The 21,663-nt window shown below is 38.7% G+C and overlaps 2 protein-coding genes across 5 annotated transcripts in view; both read left to right on the top strand.

Annotated features, from left to right (window-relative positions):
- The window catches only part of lars1b (leucyl-tRNA synthetase 1b), a 28,232-nt gene extending 15,827 nt beyond the window's left edge, over positions 1–12,405 (top strand). The window contains exons 23-32 of the mRNA XM_059352421.1: positions 430–613; positions 1,681–1,771; positions 2,224–2,364; positions 3,226–3,366; positions 6,328–6,438; positions 6,654–6,764; positions 8,555–8,659; positions 9,715–9,810; positions 10,064–10,196; positions 11,320–12,405. Of these exons, the coding sequence (XP_059208404.1) occupies positions 430–613; positions 1,681–1,771; positions 2,224–2,364; positions 3,226–3,366; positions 6,328–6,438; positions 6,654–6,764; positions 8,555–8,659; positions 9,715–9,810; positions 10,064–10,196; positions 11,320–11,525 (1,319 nt within the window). The 3' untranslated portion in view covers positions 11,526–12,405. The remainder of the gene's footprint in view (positions 1–429; positions 614–1,680; positions 1,772–2,223; positions 2,365–3,225; positions 3,367–6,327; positions 6,439–6,653; positions 6,765–8,554; positions 8,660–9,714; positions 9,811–10,063; positions 10,197–11,319) is intronic.
- A 1,244-nt stretch (positions 12,406–13,649) lies between these two features.
- plac8l1 (PLAC8 like 1) lies at positions 13,650–17,174 on the top strand. 4 transcript variants are annotated; one of them, XM_059351962.1, is made up of 6 exons: positions 13,650–13,870; positions 14,602–14,631; positions 15,045–15,244; positions 15,822–16,054; positions 16,274–16,410; positions 16,693–17,174. In XM_059351962.1, exons 3-6 carry the CDS (start codon positions 15,219–15,221, stop codon positions 16,822–16,824), a joined length of 528 nt encoding a protein of 175 aa, XP_059207945.1. In that variant the 5' UTR covers positions 13,650–13,870; positions 14,602–14,631; positions 15,045–15,218; the 3' UTR covers positions 16,825–17,174. The 4 variants fall into 4 exon arrangements, with proteins under 4 accessions (XP_059207945.1, XP_059207946.1, XP_059207947.1 ...); XM_059351963.1 differs by having other exon boundaries at positions 14,988–15,244; XM_059351964.1 differs by having other exon boundaries at positions 14,985–15,174; positions 15,866–16,054.
- The last annotated feature ends 4,489 nt before the right edge of the window (positions 17,175–21,663 follow it).

Here is a 21,663-nt window from a genome sequence, read left to right as displayed (position 1 = left end):
TCCAACTAAAGGTCCATTTGTTTGAACAAATATAATGATAACACCAAAAATAGCTGATAGCTAGCCATTTTCCATGGTTTTCTTGATAATAACCAAAATCAGTATCAAGAAAACCATGTAAAATGTCTAGATATCAGCTGTTTTTGGTTTTATCATTATATTTGTGCAAACAAATGTACCTTTAGTTGTACCAGGCATTAAAATGAACAAGAAATTGAAGAAAAAGGATGGTCTAATAATTTTTTCCATTGACTGTATATCACCCACTTCTACATACAATTAAGGTGAAATGTTTATCTTGAACCAATCACAAAATCAGTGGTGAGAATGGAGGCTTTGGCTATGCAAACATTAGCTACAACTTCACGCGTTATTGCACCTCTTCTGTCTTCCTGCCGTTTTAAGACACCTATTCGTTTCCTCTCTCAGGTATGCGTCTGGCTCTAGCCGATGCCGGGGACACCGTGGAGGATGCAAACTTTGTAGAGACCATGGCTGACGCTGGCATCCTGCGGCTCTACACCTGGGTGGAGTGGGTGAAGGAGATGATTGCCAACCAGAACAACCTGAGGACAGGACCTGCAGACACCTTTAACGACCGGGTCTTTGACAGGTAGGAGCAGAAATTCATTAAGATGGGTTCGTATTGCAGATACTAAGATATATATAGCTCTCATAAATTATGGAGGATATCGCATTAGGCATGGCTCTATACATGAGATTTTAGAAGAAGGACATGGGGAATCCAGAGCTGAATTTCATCTTTAATAACTTGAACAGTCAGGATTGGGAGTTAAATCAAAAACAACAAAGAGAAAATTAGATGTCTATCCCATTCTTATGAATGTGATATCTCAGGATTGCCTTGAGGGAATGTCTTTACATTTGGCACAGATGTCCAATTGGACATAAGGATGAACTGATTAGAATTCGGAGGTCAAAGGTCAAGGACATCACAGCAATTTTAAATCACTAGTCCGTAAATGTAGTTTTTATTATTAAATGATCAATTGTTCACTGTCTAAATAAGTAAAAACAAATGTCCATGGTAAGACACCACAGTGTCATCTTCCAACTGCTTTTATTGTCTGAATAACCCAAAGCCCTTTTTCTTTTATTAGTAACATGAAGTGGTGCAATACTGAAAATGCTCATATTGTTGAAACTGAAAACCTTAAAATGTTTGTAGTTAATGCCATATATTAAATTAAATTATTTAAAATTATTGTAGTCTTTTTCCAACCAAGTACTCAATGGGTGTAAAAATAATTTTATCCCTTTATCCATTATCCTAAAAGACTTATCTGAACTCTGTGGACAGCTCACCAGGCGATCACAGGGCAGACACATATAATATCAGCTCTAATCTATGCTGAGCAGAAACAAACTATTGACACCATGTGTAGCGCTGATCAGAAACGTTCAAGGTTGGACAGTAGAGACATATTAATTTCTTCGAGAATAATGTTGCATAACGGTGTGCTTTTGTGAACAGAGGCAAATGGATTTTTTTCTTGGTAAATAAGATTTCTGAAATGTAAGAAATGGATCAGAAAGTAGAAGTCAGGCAGTCTTTCTGAGTTTTCTGACCTTTTGACTTTGTACTCTTTAGTGCTGAAAAGTGAAAGGCAAACTGTCTTTGCAGACTGATTGCAAGGATTTTATGTCCTGTTTGTCTAGTGAGATGAATGCAGGCATCCTGAAGACGGAGCAGCACTATGACAGAATGATGTACAAGGAGGCCCTGAAGAGTGGCTTCTTTGAGTTCCAGGTAAATGAAATGTCCATAAGCACTTGTAATGCACACTTGGTAATCTCCATTTCTTAAAGACAAGTATGCTTTTCATCTTAAGCATTTTATGATGATGTTATGATTACTGCAGTAGATGGAGCATAACTTTTGCCAAGGATTCAGCATGTGTCCTATAATATGTTTCTATCACTATACATAACGAAGATGGACATCAGCATATTGGGGGTATATTGGATCAAGCAATCTTTTCCCTCGGCAGCGGAAATGTGTTTCAGAATATTCTATAAAAACAACATTATAATAAAGAATCTATTAATTAATCAGCTCTATAATGTGTGGCCGTGACTGTGGTACACACACATTCATCCTGAGCTTCTGTTGCATTCACTGGATTATAGATAGTGTCTGGTATAGATTAGAAATCACAACACGATGATGACCTTTTAAACTGCTTTTGTGTATGTATGCAGGCAGCCAAAGATAAGTATCGTGAGCTGGCTATCGAGGGCATGCACAGAGACCTTGTCTTCCAGTTCATAGAGAGACAGACTCTTCTGCTGGCCCCTATTTGTCCACACCTTTGTGAATACACTTGGGGTCTGCTTGGCAAGGTAAGAAAATATGGATTTGGCATCATAATGTGGGTTTCATGTTCTGACTTGCCTGCGTGCCTTGACTCTGGGTTAAAATGTGACTTTCATCCTCAAATCCCCTCTGTCTCGTATGTTTTTCTCCCCTTCTTTTACTTGCAAGTAAAACAGAAATAGTGTATAAGAGGAACATTTAATCTTCCTGTGTTCATTTACATTGAAGAATACACGTGGGATCAACAAGCTAAGATGTATTTCATGTAGGCCTACAGAAGTGCTTTTCTCACTGTTCATTTACTTGTGTGAAATGACTAACCCACACACACACACACACACACACACACACACACACACACACACACACACACACATATTCCTTCTGTTGACGTACATGTCCACCAGGAGCCTGTCTTTACACTATGGGCTTCTTTTTCTCATCAATATGAAAGGAATGCACACACTGTTGCACGCTCCCAACAGCACAGAGAGCCGAGAATATTTTTAACACCCGAATTTATGAATATGAAAGAGTGCTGCTGCTCCGGAGATGTTTTTTTTTTTTTCAGTTGTCGCTAAGCAACAACAAAAGCCCCACAACCAGTGTTTTCTCCTATCATGTGTTCAGCACTGCTAGCCAAAGAGCTAAGAGGCACTCAGTGGACACAAAAACAGTGTTACACACATCAGTTTGGCATTCTTACACACAGTTAATATGCTGTGTGCCTGGTTGTGCCTAGGCTTTGTAGATAATAGGATTCTAAAGTGCCAGTGGACCTGTTTTTCCACAGAAAACATTCCTTTATACCAACATGCATGAACAAATGTCTTTCCCCTTCACTCATGACATCCCTTCCTTTTTCTCTCTCTCTCTCTCCCTTATAGACCAGCTCTGTGATTAAGGGGCCGTGGCCTGTGGCGGGTCCAGTAGACGAGGTTCTGATCCGTTCATCTCAGTACCTGATGGAGACCGCACACGACCTCCGACTAAGACTCAAAGCGTACATGCAGCCGCCCAAAAGCAAAGTAAGAATCCTTGTTATTTCACATGCTTCACTGCTGTAATGTTTTTTTTTAAAGTAATTCAGAAAATGAATTGACTGCAGAATTGATTGCTTTCTTTTTTAATAGTTTTTTTTTTTATGAAATGCAACACTTGTCTCCAAGTGCATTAAGATTGGTAATTAAATCGGAGGCAGTGTTGTGTCGAGCTTTTTCTCCCTCAGGTGTTGTTTAACAGTTTCATGGTTGTTTGATGAGGAGCACAATGAGGCAGAAAATAATAAAAACAGCACAATAAGAAGATGGAAAACATCAGGCAGCATGCCAAAACTTGAGTTAACAGCAATTTGTTATATTTGAATACAGAATACAATCTGCTTATCCACTCTGAATTCTTTTAAATCACTTAAGGAAACTATTAATTTTTTTTAGAAATAATTAGCCTCACTATAACCAAGTAGTAAAGATCAGGTTTTGTTGTTTAGATAAATGATTACCAGATTTTGTTTTTGTCCTTTTTCTAATTAAAAAGTGTGAGAAGGTTTTAGTTTTTTTTTTTTTTTACTTGGAGCTTAACAAATCTCAGCATTTTTTTGCTAGAAATAAAGAAGGAAAAAAAACAGTTTCAAGTATGAAAGGGTTATCTTGTTTTCTGCCTGTCATAGATTGTACCTCACAAGACTGTGTATAAAGATAATGTTCTGAACAAAAAAATGAGGTCTGTTGGAATCTCACTCCGTGTATTCAGTCAATTTCTCTTTTCCTGGGCCAGTTTCACTGAACCTTGCATACAAAATATGTGGTATTCATCTTCTCAGTGATCTGTACTCCACAGTACAACACGTAGCATTTGTTGATTACCATTTCTATGGTTAAATGTTTGCCTAAAAGTGTGCCTGTGTAATTGAATTGTAACCATGCACTGCATTCAACAGCAAATACTTCCATCAAATATACAGATAATTTTGTGTGCATGCAAAGTGCATTCTCTTATCACATGTGCAGCCCACACACAACTGAGAACACAACCAAACTGTCTGAGCAATCTGCTTTTATGTAGTCTTTCATTATATCACTGAAGTGCATATGTATTTTTAATGATATTTCAGTTAACAAGCATCAGAAAGCATCCTACCACAAAGTACACAGTAATCTTGGGCTAGATTTTGCCAACTAGCTGTTACCATGTGGGATGTAGCTTTATAGCATGCTAATTGGGAAGTTTTAAATAATTATATGACACATTCATGTATTTATTTGACAAATTAATGGATTTGCTTGGCTGCTTAATGATTTATGTCTTCTTATTTGATGGTAAAAGCTTTGTTTGTCTCTGCACATGACACAGTAAATACAGTAGATAGCCCTACCTTAACATTTTATTATATTTTTCATAAATTGCTATGGAAAGTTTCATGCCTTTTTGTAGTATTGATCAAGGTAAATCTGGATAAGTACAGAGTACAACAATCAATAGAAACATGTCATTCTTACAAGCTTTTTCTTCTTTCTTTTTTTTAATTGTACTTATTTTCAATGTCAGCATGCTGCAGTACACATATTCTTTTTTGTGTTTTGTTTGTTTTTCTCTGCATTGTTCAAGTTAAGGTGACTTATCTGTTGTTTTGTGCACAGCTTTGCTTCTGTTGAAAGAGTAGAGTCCCCCATTTCTCAAACCTTCTTTTTATTTTTCTAGTCATTGTTATTCCTCTTTGTGTTGAACAATGACAAAACTGTAGCCAAAAGTGTTTGAGCAACAGTGCTACAATTACATTACAAAGCATTGATGGAATATTTGGTCTTCAGAGTTTAAAGATCACGATAATGGGAAGAGCCTCTGTATGTCAGTCCCATGAAAAGGTTCCTCTTTGAAAATAAGCGAGGCTTTGCCACCCAATGTCTGTTTGTTATTCGTTATATTGGGCTATAGAAATAAATTTGACTTCACTGTCCCTTTTTAAAAGCACTTGAAGGCTTTAGTCTGCGTTGTGCTCACAGCAAGAAAGTTGGTCTATTGTTTGTTAACAGTTTGGCACTTCGATAAGTGGCTGTAGGCAGCTGGGAGAAAAGCAAAACAAGTATTGACAAGATTTGAGACAGCCCATATCTCAGGCTTCCAGACCGCTGTTATCGATTTGCTGTAAATGTTTTGTTGCCATGGAGGCAAGATGGAACCATGATGGGGAAATAAGGAAACAGAGTAGGATTAAAGAGGCTGTCTCTTTATCATAATCATAATAATGTTTCCATGTATGTTAAGGAGCCAGATAGATGTTTTTTTTCAGTAAATGAGTTCAGTTTATAACCCTGCTCTCTGGCTTGTGCCTTCAGAGGACATGTTACCATAATTTTGCAATTGATTAACAAATAAAACCCAGAGTGATGTTTGATTTTCAGCAGTATCACATGCTTTATGTGACCTGTGTTCAAAATCCCTCCTTCACTAACACCATGCAACGTACACACTCAATTCAAGTAACCAGAATGATGCCGGAATCTGAGTTTTTTTGTTTGTTTTTTTGCAACAGTAAAGTTTGTTTGACTTGCCACATTAAAGTTCAAATGGTTTTTTTCTTTGCTACATATGCCCATGAAGCATCTTTATCTATTTTTGATTATGTTTAATTTATAGAAAAATACTGTCACATCAAGACTCATTTGCAGAAACACACATCCAGGCATGCATATTATACAGAAATAGAGTAGGCTTGACAGCTGTCACATCAAATAAGTTCACAGATCATCTCTCTCACACACACACACACACACACACACACACACACACACACACAGAGCTTGCTTCTTGAATAATCCAAACATGCTGTCTGCATCCCATTGAGGCCATCCACCCCCGACATACTGTATATGCTGTAGCTGTGTGTACTGAATAAAGTAAATCCATCATAGTCCAAAGTACCTAACTGTACGGCTACATGAGATGAATCTGAAATGCTCCTTTTTTATGCTTTTTTTTTTCCTTAACAGAAAGGTGACTCAAAGCCCCCAGCCAAGCCCTCCCACTGCACCATCTACGTTGCCAAGAGCTACCCTCCTTGGCAGCACAGTGCCTTATCCCTGCTCGGCAAGCACTACAAGGTGAGAAACATTCATACACGGGGTGGTCTTTTACATATTGTATTACATGTTATATGCAAAAGCACCATGGCATGCACTGAAATAACTGCTCTAGTATCTTAAACGATTATGCAAGGAATGCTGTGCAGCAACCAAGCAATTTTTTTTTGTCTTTGTTCCTGTTTGTTTGCGTGTCTTACCTGTCATTGTTTTTTTGGTTTTTTACGTCTGTCCAGAGCAACAATGGGACCCTTCCAGACAACAAAGTGATAGCGAGCGAGTTGGGAGCCCTGCCCGAACTGAAGAAATACATGAAGAGAGTCATGCCTTTTGTAGCAATGATCAAGGTAAACCTGGCGGAGTAGAGGTGACAGTGTCGTAGCATTGTGTGTGTGTGTCTGTCTCAAGACACATCCATCCTTCTGTAGAGTATAACAATCTATAGAAACTTTTTTTATGGGCTTTTTCTTTTCTTTTCTTTTTCCTTTTTTTAAATTACACATATTGAATTTAGTGCCAGCAGTCTACAATCCACATATTTGCCTTCATAGTTCCTTTTTTATGTTTATTTTTTTTTTCTCTGCATTGTTCAAGTTGAGTTTGTTTACCAGCTAAGAAGCTGTTTACTCAACTTGTCCATAAGGTGACTTATCTGTTGTTTTGTGCACAGCTCTGCTTCTGTTGAAAGATTGGAGTCCCCATTTGCCAAACCTCTTTTATTTTTTAATCATTTTTATTCCTCTTTGTTTTGAACAATGACAAAACTGTAGCCAATAGCGTTCGAGCAACAGTGCTACAATGAAATTTCAAAGCAATGTGTGGAATTCTTGGTCTCCAGACCTCAACGCTTTTATCTCACTATAATGGGAAGAGTCTCTGCATGTAAATGGTAAATGGACCTGCACTTATATAGCGCTTTTCTAGTCGCTTTGCGACCACTCAAAGCGCTTTACACTACACTGCCCTACAAAGTCTAACTGCAGTAACTACATTTTTGGTCAAAATTGAGTTATAACTAAAAATGAACTCCTTGATGTCTGTTTTATCTTGTGAAAAAGTTTTAGATTTCAATTTTGCTTCATTTCAGAGAAATAATTATATAAAAACCACAAAATCTAACTCAAAACCAAGCAGTAATTGTAACTTACCATGGTCTGATTTGGATATATAATAATAATAATAATAATAATAATGCATCAGTTTTATATAGCGCTTTTCAAAATACACAAAGACGCTTATATATATACTAATTTAAACATAAAATAATAAATAATAAGTTTGTTTGAAAGGCAATTATTATCTAGATAGTGATGAAGTAAAAAAGTGAGATAAAATTATATTAAGACTAAAATATAACATTTCTTTGTAATATTAAGTCTAAAATACCTTTTATAGCAATGCAGTAACTACATTTTTGGGGTCAAAGGTCAAATAAATCATCATGATTTTTGAGCATAAAAATGACATCATTAATACATGTAGAAATAAGTGTCATATCACTTATCTACCTATGACCCATTTGGCTGGCTAGTTAAAACAAGTTAAAAAACTTTAAAGCAGTTTTTGTCAGTTTTACCTTTTGCGTAGTTACTGCAGTTAGACTTTGTAGGGCAGTACAGACTGTGCTCATTCATCCGTTCACACACACATTCATACTGGTGGCAGAGGCTACCCTAAACGGTCCCACCTGCCACCATTGGGAATTCATTCACACACCGATGAACACAGCATCGGGAGCAATTCGGGGTTCAGTATCTTGCTCAAGGATACTTCGGCATGTAGGCTGCGACGGTCAGGGATCGAACCACCAACCCTTCGGTTGAAGGCCAACCGACTCTACCGACTGAGCCACAGCCGCCCCGCATGTCTGTCCTTCCTTCAATCTTCTCGATAATTCTCAATCGATTTCACACTTGGCCCTGTTTTGTTTGTATTGTAGTGCATTGAGAGTTGAACCATATTAACTGTTAAACCGCCTAACTGCATGCTGGACAGCCCACCCACTGCTGCTCACTACAGGACCTTCAAGAAGAGACGAAGAAAGAGAGATGTTACATTTCAGCAAACTGAAACCTTTTAGAGAGAGCTTATTAGAGAGAGAATTCTGACTATTTGAGTTGTACTTTGTGTCCTGTAGGAGAACCTTGAGAAGAACGGGGCCAGGGTCTTGGATCTGGAGCTGGAGTATGATGAGCGGGCAGTTGTGATGGAAAATCTGGTCTACTTAACCAATTCTCTCGAGGTACGTTGTGTTATCCAACACTTCTAAAATCAAATGGAACATTTTAGATGACCCCACTCAAAAACTGTCTGGTCCAGCTGAAAACACACCTGAGGTGTCTACATTTTTGAGTCCAGGGTTAAAAACTGGCAGTATAAATACTAAATTTGCTGCGATTAGGTAACAACCCCGAACAGCAAAAAAAGAAGTATAGAAGTATATTATAATTCAGCATTTTCTCAAATGTGAACAATAAAGTAAACAAGTTCACTTGATAAGGCTCTGTTTGTCTTTACAATGTCAAGCTGTATCATGCAGTTGCAGCATTTTGGTTTCCTCAAAAATTTCCTCAGCTTTAAAGCCGAGTTTCGCTACCTCTGCAAAACTCAGCTGAGACAATCCTGAGCTGAGTTGTCAGTCAGAAAAGCCCTTAATACTTTTGTCTGCACAAAAGCTTAGCCCAGTTGAAAAGTAAAACCCAAGTCCCTAAGATACTTTTGTGAAACCAGCACAGATTTAGCAACGGAAAGAAAACTGTACATATTATACGTCAAACTAATTCCCTGAATCCAATTCCCAGTTTTCTGAAAGATCATAGCTAAAAATAAGCTGCCACACAAAAGACAAAATGATGGAGAATTTGCATCATCATGTAGGATTGAAAAAGACTGATGTATTACTTACCTCACACTCTCACAGTGTTCAACTGATTTGAATGATACTCCATCTTAAATGTGTTTTTGTGACAAAGCAATACTGCAGGTTTGGAGTGTCCGCAGAGAAGTGCTTTTTGCTGCAGATGTAGTTTGAAAAGTTACAATTTTCTTCTTTGTTACTTTTTCTTACTTGTTTTTAACTAGTCTACAATCCTGTTAGTCTGTGCAATCTCAAACTGAAATACCATCCCTGATTTGGAATGTGTGACAGATTAGCGTGAAGCCAGATGTAACACCTCTGATCTCTGCAGGATCCTGGTTAACACCACCAGCGTATGCCAGGGTGCATATCAAACACACCTGTATACACACTATCTGGCCCGATCAGCTTATAATCTTTCTTTTTCCAATCCTTTGCAGTTGGAGCAGATCGATGTCTTGTTTGCATCTGAGGCTGATGACAAAGTGAAAGAGGATTGTTGCCCAGGGAAACCGTTTAGTGTTTTCAGATCCGAGGTAAATGCTTGTGCCTGCATGTTGACTGCTCTTATAGCAGGCTGCATGTGTGTGTGTGTGACAGGTGCACGCTTCTTTTTCACCTATTTGTCAGACACCAGCAGCTTTTATGTGTTTGTTGTGTGTTTGTCTCTATATTGATGTTTGATTGGATGCATCCCTTCTGTCAAAGCGTGTCCCTCCAAAAATGTTTGTTTTTCACTCAATTTGACATTTACATTTTTGCCTTTGTGTCGTGCATCTGTTTCTGTAGCCGGGAGTGTGTGTGACCCTTGTCAACCCTCAGCCATGCAACGGCCAGTTTTCTACAAAGGTTGACATCCGGCAGGGGGACAGCGGAGACAGCATCATCCGTCGCCTAGCCAAGGTCAACAGACTCATTAAAGGTTAGTAAGATAAATGGATGTCCAGCAGAAATTCATAAACTATGGTGAGGAACTCCGAACAGGCCTGTTTATATACATAGATGACAATCAAACCTAGTCAACAATTCAGAGCTCTTTTCATGAAAACAAAGTTTACATGGGTAGATTCAGATTATTTATCTTTCTAATTAAAGAAATTATATCACGTGTCCTGGTGGCTTAGCTAACTAAGACAATTATGCAATTGATGTCCAACAGTCTAATCTTGTCTGGGGCGATTGTCTGATATTATTATCCTTTCCATCCTTTTCCATTCTTCCCCATCTGCCATCATTGTGCACAATGACTGGGGAACAGAGTGGCTGTGAACAGGACCAGAAAAAGTCTATAGGTCTATAAAGCGGCCTTGATGCAGTGAAACTGAAATCTTTCCATTTTTTATTGATCCGCTCACAAAAAGTGGTTGACATAATATTTGGAGCTGGGCAGCACGGCTTAAAATTAAGACCAGTATGTTATAATCATGTGATTTAAATGTAAGTGCCACTTACCACTATTGTCTTCAGTGCCTCTCTTTGAGCAATTTCAACAGGCCCCAGGTCTTTACATATTGCAGTTATAGCATCATCATTAAATCCAAAACCAAGCTAAGTGCTTTATGCAATGACAATTGAAGCCCACCCATTGTCATATTGGAAAGAAGGAACATAAGAAACTTCATAAAAAAAATTCCACTCAGATTATAAGAACACCAGGTGCTCTGAGCGGTTGTTTCTCAGCTGCTATCTATTGTTTTTCATGTGTTTTGTTTTCAGTTTTTGTGTTTTTTAAGATGCTGGCAGACTTTGAAATAATGATTTACATTAGCTTATGTAAGAGCAGTACGATGTGAGCCATGTTGCTCCTGTAGCCTGTTTACTCCTCTCCTTTCTGCCTATAACTAACCTCTTCCTCCATGCTCCTCACTCCCTCCTCCTCCTCACATTGAACATTCTCTGCACTTTTTCCCTGCCGTCATTTCATCCCTCCTATGTGTCTCACTTCAACTGCTTCCCCTCTTATTTTCCCTCCTTCCTATTTTTGTTTTCTCTCTCACACACCTCACCTCTGATCCCTCTGACTCTGCCTGCCTCTCCTCCACCAGATCTGTCCAGAGTCAAGTTAATGAGGTACGAAGACCCTCTGCTGGGGCCTCGCCGGGTACCCGTCCTGGGACAGGAGGAACAGGGCAAACTGCCTGTCTCCAACAAATCAGTGTTTAACGTCAATCTAGAGGAGAAGAGGGTCACTCTGGCCGACAACGGCCTCACTGCTGACATCGGGGACACGCTGGTTTATCTGGTTCAGTAGTACAACATTCATTCTCCCACACAGACAGACATATGGACACATTCAGTAGTGAATTATTTGAGGTTCAAATGCACCAGGAAATGTTGCAAAGAAAATGCCACAAATGATGTATTTTTTTATAATTCATAGTTCTGTATTGCACCTTTTTGCTACTGCAGATGGTGTTAGATTTGACACACAAGCAGGTTCTCATTGTTTTGGACCTTTTCTCTGCTAAATGCAACCTAAGGGAATATCTGAAAATAATAGGACCTTAAAAGCTTCTAGGACCTTCTCTCCTCTGTCTAAACAAAAAACATACAGTTTCTGTACTTTCAGGTCTGGTCTGCACAAAACCGAGATGGTTCAGGGTCTTCATAACTTAATCCCACTGATAAAAATCTGAGACTATTGGGTCTTTGTTACTTAATTAGATTCCTCTATTAAAATATACATTTTACTCAAGGACTTGGATTGGGAGGATAACACCAGAACTTGTATTCTGTCTGTCTTTTCGTCATCTGTTTGACGTGAGTCTTTCTTTATAGGGCCACTCTTTTTCCTGTTTGATATGAAACACAATAAATAATAAACTATCTGTATAATGAAGCTTTTAAATCGTTTTTTTTTTTCTGTAGGTGGCAAACAAACATCTGCCACATGTCTTATTTGTCAATGCCCAGCTACTTATTTTATTACATTGTGAGACTGCTCCTGCATCCTCCGGAATGCCTGTTGTTTCATATAGATGGTGTCTGCGGTGTTTTATACATTGAAGGTGAGGCATTTCATTCCCTCATGTTTTGTCAGCCTGTCAGACAGCTTTCCTATTTTCTAGCGGTGGATGGTGCTCGTCTGACTTGTGCTTTCCAGAGAAACAATAAAACCTATGAAATATTCAGCCTCCTTGTTTATTGTTTTTCGCTATCCTCTCCGTGTTTTTTTGTTTTTTCGATGGACATAATAAGACAACTGTAACCCACATGAATAAAAGTTGTTTGTTGTGGTTTTGGTGAAGCCAATGGATCTTTGCCCCTATAGTATATAATAGTGAGGTCAATCCTGCAGTCTCAGCAGTCCTCTGATGAGGAAGAGGGCACAATGTGTAGCTGTGAGGGGTTGTTGGAAAACCACCGAGATGCCTACAGACCGTATTTATAACAAAATGTCTGTAGTTGTCTTTAAGTTGACTTTTTATTTTTATTGGGGACTTGGAGTTGTGCTAATCAAACATGATTGAATAGCCAAACACTTTATTTAGTTGAGTGAATAAATTAATTATTAGCATAGTTAAATTCTTATCATTTGAGTCAAGATAGAAAATAAGTTTTTAGGGGAAATATATTTATTTGCTCTGTTGGTGAGTATTGGATGAGAATATTGATATTGCCCACATGTAGCTAAAATATGAAGCTACTTAGTAGCAGCCTGCTAACTTAGCTTAGCACGAAGAGTGGAAACAGTGCAAACAGCTAGCCTTGCTCTTTCCAAAGGTAACCTACCAGCACCTGATAAAGCTTACATATTAACACATCGGCACACTGTTTAAATAATCGCCTAAATCATTTTTTGCCAAAATTGTTTTTTTGTTTTTTTTTTGCTTAAGCATCTCCTCGTGATGCCGGCCACCTCTGGTAAAATCACATACATCCTCAGTTGATCAGATCATATGATTTTACCCCTTTAAGATAATGGCCTATGTCAAGTGTGAGACTTAAGTGGTTTTATTATGCCTAAGTCAAAAATAAAATGTGACTTAAGCAAGATATGGTAACACTTTATTTTGAATGTGTCTACCTAAGAGTCACACAAGCCTGTCAGAAAGATGACATGGGATGCGTCATGAACATTAATGACACATTGAAGTAACATTAATGCTCATGATACTTGTCATGTCATGTCTCTTAAGTTACATAATTTACACACAACGTTATTACTATGCCAATAGCCATCCTTTGTTACATCCTTTTTGAGTGAAATTATCAATAATTGTCATATGCTACACTTTTGGTGAAGTTTTTTTGTGTTTCCTGCAAAACTTGAAAAAATGAGTTAGGCGATTATGGTGATTATGGTGATTAGGGTGACGACATGCAGTTTGCCGAATAGCCTTTGTGCAAGTAACAATAAACAAAAATCTAACTATCTCTAAGTAGTTAGCTACCGGAATCGGTTGGTTGCCTAGCAACTGGTTTTGGCCAGTATATCTAACGTTAGCTAGAGAATGTTAGTTTACGACAGGAAAGCAAAAAATAAATACAATTTTTTTTTAAACCGAAAGATAACAGAGCTAAGAGCTGAAACCAACACACTGTAAAACTTAGACTACACGGAGAAAAGGACCTTTGCTTGAGCTAAACTGACAAGTAAGTGAATCAAATCCTCATATTTCAGTAAGCTTTGATGCTGGCACAAAGGATTAACACAAACCATCACTTTAGTTGTTGTTAGTGTTAGCTAGGTTACATTTTAAGTTGCAGATGTATCTACCAAACTTTTAATGATATTAAAGCTGAAAATAGGCTTTAAATTATATTTATATTTTATTTTACTTCTAATTAAACAGTTATATTTTCTGTTCTGTTTGAGGAATTAGGCTCTGCCAGTTGGTCTCTGGTGGTTTTCTGCTTCAAAGCCTTTTTTGGAGAACGTTTTTCCATTAGGGATCACTATTAGTCAAACAACTGCAAAAAATCAAACGCAAAACAGCTACATTTTCAGAAAAACATTTCTTTTCATTTCAAAGATCCCATTCAACTGTATTGATGCCATATTACTGTGATACTAAGAATTAATATGACAAGGATACATTTTCTTGAAGAAGGAGCCAAACCAAGAGAAAAGTATCCACTTTTCCTATGAACTGTTGCATATTTCTCTTGCACCCATTGTGCATGTGAGTGAACTGTCTGAGCCTCCAAACCCACGATAGTTTCATTACATGTCTTTTCACCACGTAAAGCTCCCCTCACTTCTCTCTTTTGGTAACCCACACGCAATGTACATCTGTCTAAATTTAAAGGTCAATGTCAGAGCACAGGAAATGCATGAACCACTAGTATTTCTTTGACTCTTAAATGCATCTTACACTTCACAGCTCTTCACTGCATGTGTCTCTGCCTTACGGGTAAGTGTAACTTCTTTCTGAATACATAATGTAATTAAATGTCATGGGTCAAACAAACTTTTTGAATTGATATAATGAGCATGGATTTATGTTTAGCATCCATCATTGTGTCATAGATCCTGCTTTGTTTGCTTAATTTCTAATATGTGTGGATGTGCGGTGTTTATATCTATTATACTCTCAGTAATCATGTAAATAAATAATGACTTTTTTTACAAGATGTCAGCCTGTTCTGACCTGCTGGTGTGTTTGTGTTAACTACATGAATTCATTCGCATCTGATTATTTTTGGCCAGACATTCATGTCCATGCACCCTGATGTGTATCTGCGCTCTCTGCATTTGCTGTATTAGCAGGGGGTGCAGTAAAGTCTCAAACAGAAGACAACTACAAGACTTATCTCTGTCACACAGCTTCTGGCCGAGCCATCCAACTGCTGGTTTATCTGCTCCGACACACACCCTCTCACTGGGGAAGTGTCACTCTGCGCCCCCCCTCCACCTCCTCATTCCTGCTGACTCCCTGCTCACCCTCTCCTCTCCCGTCTCCTCGCCTCACCCCTCCCTGGGTGCCAGTAGCTTCTAGTCATGGAGCAGACGACAGTCACACAACAGTAAGTGTTTTCTTTCAGCCCTACCAGCACAGTGTTGTCACCACAGAGCACAATACAATTACAGCAAACTGCTCACTTATCTAACTCAGCTTTTTTATGCTGCTGTGTTCCTTCTTAATCTTCTTTTATGTCTCTTCATGATATATGATTATACAAATTAAACAGGAACATTTCATAAATCTATTCTTCCTACTAAATATTTATCTTATTTTCATTTTGCCTTCACTAAAATTTGCAGTGCTAAAGGCTTTAATCACTTGAACGCAAGAATAAATGTATCACATAAAGTGGTGGGATAATATTAGTGAGATATTAGTGTAATTGTGGTGGCGTGCTGTTAAAATCTCACATTAGGCTTGCTGAGTACAAAACATGTTTTTCTAGAAAAAATTAAATTAGCTCAATGAATGAATTAATCAAATTTCTCTAAAGGAAAAAAAGAGGCTCATTTTCTAAATTTACTCTTTAATATTAAGCCTGCAGTTAAGTATTAGTTCGACTCTGACTGGTAGGCATGTGGTGAATTCATTAACCAACTATCTAAAAACGGATTCATGAAAAAAATATCTAATTTCAGACCAAGGCTGTCAGTTGCAGAAGCCTCAGCATCAGCGTTTCAAGAAGAGGAAATGGGGGGCTTCACTGCAGGAAGTGAAGAAGATGTGAGGTCAAACAGTGTCCCTGCAGCGACGGAACCAGTACTCACACAGCCCGGCCTCGGAGTCACCACGACAACCATCACCACCATCACACAGACGGGAGGAGACTGGAGCACCGGCCTGTTTGATGTCTGCAGAGACAAGACTACATGTAACATGAAAACACAAATAGAACTGTATTTTTATAAACACAGGGCTAGCACACACCTTTTGAACTTACTTAACATAATATGAAATGTTTTCACAAAATGTAATAATTTAAAGTTATGTCTTGCATCTGACAGAAATATTTAAATATGATCTTTTTATCTGTCACAAGCTAACACACATCACTCAAACGCTCAAACATTGTGCTTCTCTGTGCTTGCAGGTGTTCTCGGGGCTCTTGTGCCGTGCTGTTTAGACCTGAGTTTAGCTCACCAGTATGGTGAGTGTCTGTGTCTGCCTCTGCTACCAGGATCCACCTTTGCAATGCGAGTTGGGGTCAGGGAGCGGTACAAGATACGGGTAAGTGTGTGCACTCAAGTGCTAAAACATTTTTTGTCAATAGCAAGTGAAGATTTATTGTTAGAGTATTCTTGAACACACCAATAGCTGCCAGGGAAGCAAATAATCAACTTAAAAACATTACAGAATAAAATAACAGGTTGGCTTCCTGTGTTTATATTTTCTTATGCTTTTACCTCATTGTTGTGGTCGTGTTTCTGCTGCTTGTTTTGTCTGTACTTGTGCTTTTTACGTATATGTTTGTGCATGTATGTGTGTGCCTGTCTGCCTCTGCATCCACAGGGAAGTGTGTGTGAGGACTGGACCACAGTGTACTGCTGTTACCCTCTGGCTGTATGTCAGATGATAAGAGAGATGAAGAGGAGGATGAAGACACAGACCTATCATGTGTCCACTGCCCTCGAAAGCTCCTGAAGAAACCCGAGACAGTTAATGAAGCCAGTACTTTTAAAATGCAACACAGACTGGCGAGGGTCAACTGTGATTACTGTATAAATAGCAACAAAAATCAATACTATAAAGTTTTAAATCCTCCCAGGGATGCCTCACACAATGAATCAAACCTTTCCTACAAGATTCAAAGAAGACCGGAGAGGATGAACTTTGATAAATCGCATAAACAGCCAAAAGTATCACAGCTGTAAAGTCTGAATCAGAGTGTGGGGCTTAAAACAGCCTCAGAGGTTTTTATTAACTGAAAGCTACCTTTAAACTTCTGTTGGACCTCTCTTTGGAGGATATTATAAATAAACTTGGTAACAATATTCTGTTATTCTTGCAGAGGCAAGAGCTCATCAACTACATTTTGAATTGGGTGAAAACAGGTGGCAAGATGCACGCTTATTTGGTTTCAGTGACTTTCGCTGTCAGCAGACAGACCTAAACATCTGGTACAACACTCAGTCAGACACCAGAAACTTTCAAAAATCATGAAATAATTTAATCATGAAAAGGTTTCTATGCACACAATTCTGTCTTAACCCCAAAAGCTTGTATCCCAAACACTGAAATAGAAGTAGCTTTTTTGGTCATCTAATTAGGATACAGCCATAATTGAATATTTATTAATATTTTAGAATATTGTTGAGCCTTTTGAGTCCTTGAGGCACGATTGACAGATTTCTTTAAAAGGTCTTGGTATAAACTTGGTTTGAATTTGAAACTAGAACACTCAGAACATGCAGACCTCAACCAAGGCCAAGGGTCCATTCACATGCTTCTTTGAATGTCCTATTTCCTGAATTGGGAAGTTGTTCTTCTGACTATGGTGTGTTTATGAGCTTTAGAAATCAATAACATTAATGCCACAGAGAGTGTGTGCTGTATTTTTCAGTCAGTGTTTAAAACAACAAGTTATAGTTCAAGAGCAAAAGAAACACATCTGGTGAGCCATAAATTATGATCATGAGGCAATATTTTTGGTTATTCAGACAATCTGTATATTCAGATCTGCTCCAAAATGTAATTGGTATCTTCTTTGGCCCACGCTACACCCTTCCACAAAGTTTCATGAAAATCGGGTCTGAAGTTTTTCCATAATCCCTCTGACAAACACGCACACATACACAAATAGAACCAAAAACATAACCTCTATGGCGGTGGTAATAAAATATCAGCTTCAGAACCCTCTGCGGCGACCTCAGTGTAATGGAGGTAAATGTTTATTTATTCTGCTCAAAACAATGAAAATATGATTTGAAAAACTGAGGAGCAAAATATATTTCCAAATGCAGTGTCCCCTGTGTTCTGGATATTTAATGGGACAATCGGGAAAATTTATTTGACAGAAAGCGGTCGAGATAATGTGAGAAAAGTGAATTGGGTGAACAGTCCCTTTTAAATTTTTCTCTCCCAAAGGTCAACAGACATTGTGCCCAGTCCCTCTCAGACACAAAAGGAAGATGAAGAGGGGAAACATAAAACTGTGTAGACCTCAAGGCACAAATTGTAAAATAGGGACATAACTCAGCATTAAGGATAATATCTACAAATCCAACTAACAAATCTCATTTCCTGCATCACATTTAATAGATCTAAGTGAAGCCGGAGAAGCAGAGAAAAGCCTAATCAGCTCAGCTTGACAGAGCAGTCATTTGCTTTCTTAAGCAACCCTCAGTAGTGTTGAGTTTTATTTAGTTCAGTGTGTGGGATGAAACAAGCGTGCCAGCCCATTCAGTATGCACAGCCACTTGTCTGATTACCCAGGAAACAGGCTGCAACGTAGCTCTGATTACAGCCAACACTTCAAGTACAGTCTTATGATAAAGCCTATTTTCAAATTTCTGATATTCTTTTATCCTTTGACTCCCAACTTCACCTCGGGCATTCAATTATATTATTTATCCGGTTCTGATTGCCGTGGTTCCCTGAACTCCAAATGCCAACCAGCAGGAGCGGACGCGGAAAATGTTATTTCTACACAAAGCAGATGCGGTCCTCAAAGGGCAACATGTAATTTGTTAACTCTTACGGATGTGGTACCCTACCTGCCAGCCGCTACAAATGAAATGGGGAAAGAGCAAAAATGGCTTCAGTATCGAGGGATGTGAATAATAAAATATAATCGAATTGTACATACTGTACAGTACACTGCAGCGTTCATTTGCTGCATGAATTTTTAGATCACTGCACTTCTTCTCTTATATGATTATTTTGTTGTTGGTTTTTGAATATATTGGAAGCCCTCATCTTGAATCAACAATCATTTAAAGACGGACGGAGTGTGACACAATATTGTCTCTTAAAGATGATCCGCAATAATGAAAGATTATTCCTGATGATATTCCTTGCCTCATACAAGCAAACACATATCAATGCTGCTAGCTTTAGTGAGACCAATCCACTCTGCTTTGCATTTGCATTGTGGGGGATTTCACCTACCAGTTTATGTCCCACTGTGGACATTTTGAATTCACACTCAGAACACAAAGAACAGCCTCTGCTGTGTACCTACGCACATCAAAGAAACATCGGCAAACAAACATGCATTTTGCAATTCATAATTTCCCAACTGAAAACCATGTTTAAAATAATAATAATAATAATATTCACATTTTAATAGAATAATAAAAAAACAGCACACTGGCACAGATCAGTAACATGAAAAACTACAGTATCTGTGATGGTAAAAAAAAAAAAGCAGTTTACAAGAATGTGCTCTATATCAGTGCTGACTCAAAGTAAAAATACATTTATGTAAGTTTTATGACAGCTGTAACATACGGTAAGCTCCAGATGGCCATGGTGGTAATAAGGTCAGCAATGTATTACTTATGTGTGCATTAGCTCCAGTGTTTCCTGGATGTATAAATCTTCCTGCAGCTCCGTGCTCTCTGTCTACTGGGGGTTGTTAGCGAGCAAGATCTGCCTGGAGCAGAGCTGCCTTCAGGCACTGTGGTAACATCTTCCCCTCCCTGAGCAATGACCAAACGTTATTGCTTCAGCATCAATAGCTATAAATTGGGTCAGTAAAAATTGGAAATCTATTTGCTTTGCAAATCAAATACACCCTTAAAATGTCCTACATGCTCTTTCAAACTTTATATCTATATTTAGACAGACTTTTTTTTATTTTTTAAAACAGCTTCTTCCATAGAGTTGGCTGCCATTATACAAGGGACTTTTAACTACTCTCTTAGCCCTCATAAAAATCCATTTTCCCTGCCTAAGCAATACATAATGTATGACTTATGGCCAGTTTCCAAAGTAATTCCACAAAAATTCTACTTTCAAACAGGTCAGGTAATAAAATGTTAGTAAGTGCACTCCAAAATGTTCCTATTTTAGGTTGAACTGACCCTTTGATTATGTCACATGTTTGATTTACTAGTGTTTCATGCAACACATTTTTTAAAAATCAAATAAATGAATGAATGAATTGTCCCATGTGCTCACAGTTAAACCCCAGACCCATTCATCTTGCCAGTTAGCTCACTAACAGCCCGGCCTTACGTCATCTCTAATAGATACACCTCCATGCCTGCACCATTAGGGGGCAGTGTTGCCCCGGATCTGGACCCCTGTTGTCTGTTTCCTATTCCCACTGCTGCTCAGTCTTAAGTGCTGATCTGGGGTCAGAGTTGGGATTTCCACAGCAGTAGTAGAGGTCAGGATTTGGACCAGTGAAGCCCATCTGAAGTCAGCAGTCAGACAGGGATCATAAAACATCTCTGCTCAACTACTTTTCCTGCTGTTTCAGCACGAAGACGACCATCCCTGCAGATGCATCAGGTGTGGAGTACAGGCTGTTATCGACAACAGCTCCTCGGGGAGATGTGTTTGTGTGGGTGTGGAAATGTGTGTGATATATGCAGATGCATCTCCGGAAAGACTCTTCCCATGATTGTGCTCATTTTCGTACAGAGAAACCACCAGTAAACAGATAAAAAATAAAACACAGCACAGGGAGGGGATGGATTGTACCCTCCCAAGCTGCACACGTGACAGAATAACAACCAGCTGCAGGTGGAGGGTTTGTGCTTTCCCAAACTACACACTGACATTTCTGAAATGCTTTTTTAATGCATTTCCACTGTCTCCTGCTTATATTCTCCCCTAAATCGTTTTTCCCCCTTCCCTTCAATAATCTCCTCCCTTCACCTTGCCCTCTTTTATTTAATTCCCTTCTTCCTGAATCCTATTGGTGTGTGTGTGTGTTTGTGAAGGAAAGAGAGAGGTGTGTAGAGACCTGCTAAGCTGGAGCAGTCGTCCCCCTGGAGATACTTCTATCCAGGACAACAAGCACCACCTGGGGTTTACATAACACACACTTCCTTACGCTCTCTCTTCATATCACTTTCACTGTGATACTGTTTTGTTTCATCCTTGCCCTTCCTATGTCAGTCTCTCTGTTTTCTCATTCTGTCTTTCGCTCACACACACATCATCATCATCATCACCATGGAGGGAGGTGGGGGGCATTGAGCTGCTGGTTAGCCTGCAGCTAAAAGCCTTGGCAGTTTGTACAGGAGTCTGTGTGCTCTGCTACTGAGTGGAGCTGTTTTGGGTGTTGTGTGTTTGTGTGTATTGATGGAAGCTTGGAATTTTTTGGCACTGCTCCGCTCCTTAGACAAAGCAGGGGATTTATACATTTTTCTTCCTAAAGACAGACAGGAGGAGGATTGCATTGTGGGAATGAATTCACTTCAAAAAAACACTGTCATACACAGGGATTATAATACTGCCTGCTTTTGTAATTTTTGTTCCTCAGCGGGACTATACACCTCTTTGCTAAAGAATTTATCCTTAAATTCC

The sequence above is a fragment of the Centropristis striata genome, chromosome 15 (genome assembly GCF_030273125.1).
Source record: "Centropristis striata isolate RG_2023a ecotype Rhode Island chromosome 15, C.striata_1.0, whole genome shotgun sequence".
NCBI lineage: Eukaryota > Metazoa > Chordata > Actinopteri > Perciformes > Serranidae > Centropristis > Centropristis striata.
This window is presented reverse-complemented; position numbering and strand designations above follow the sequence as displayed.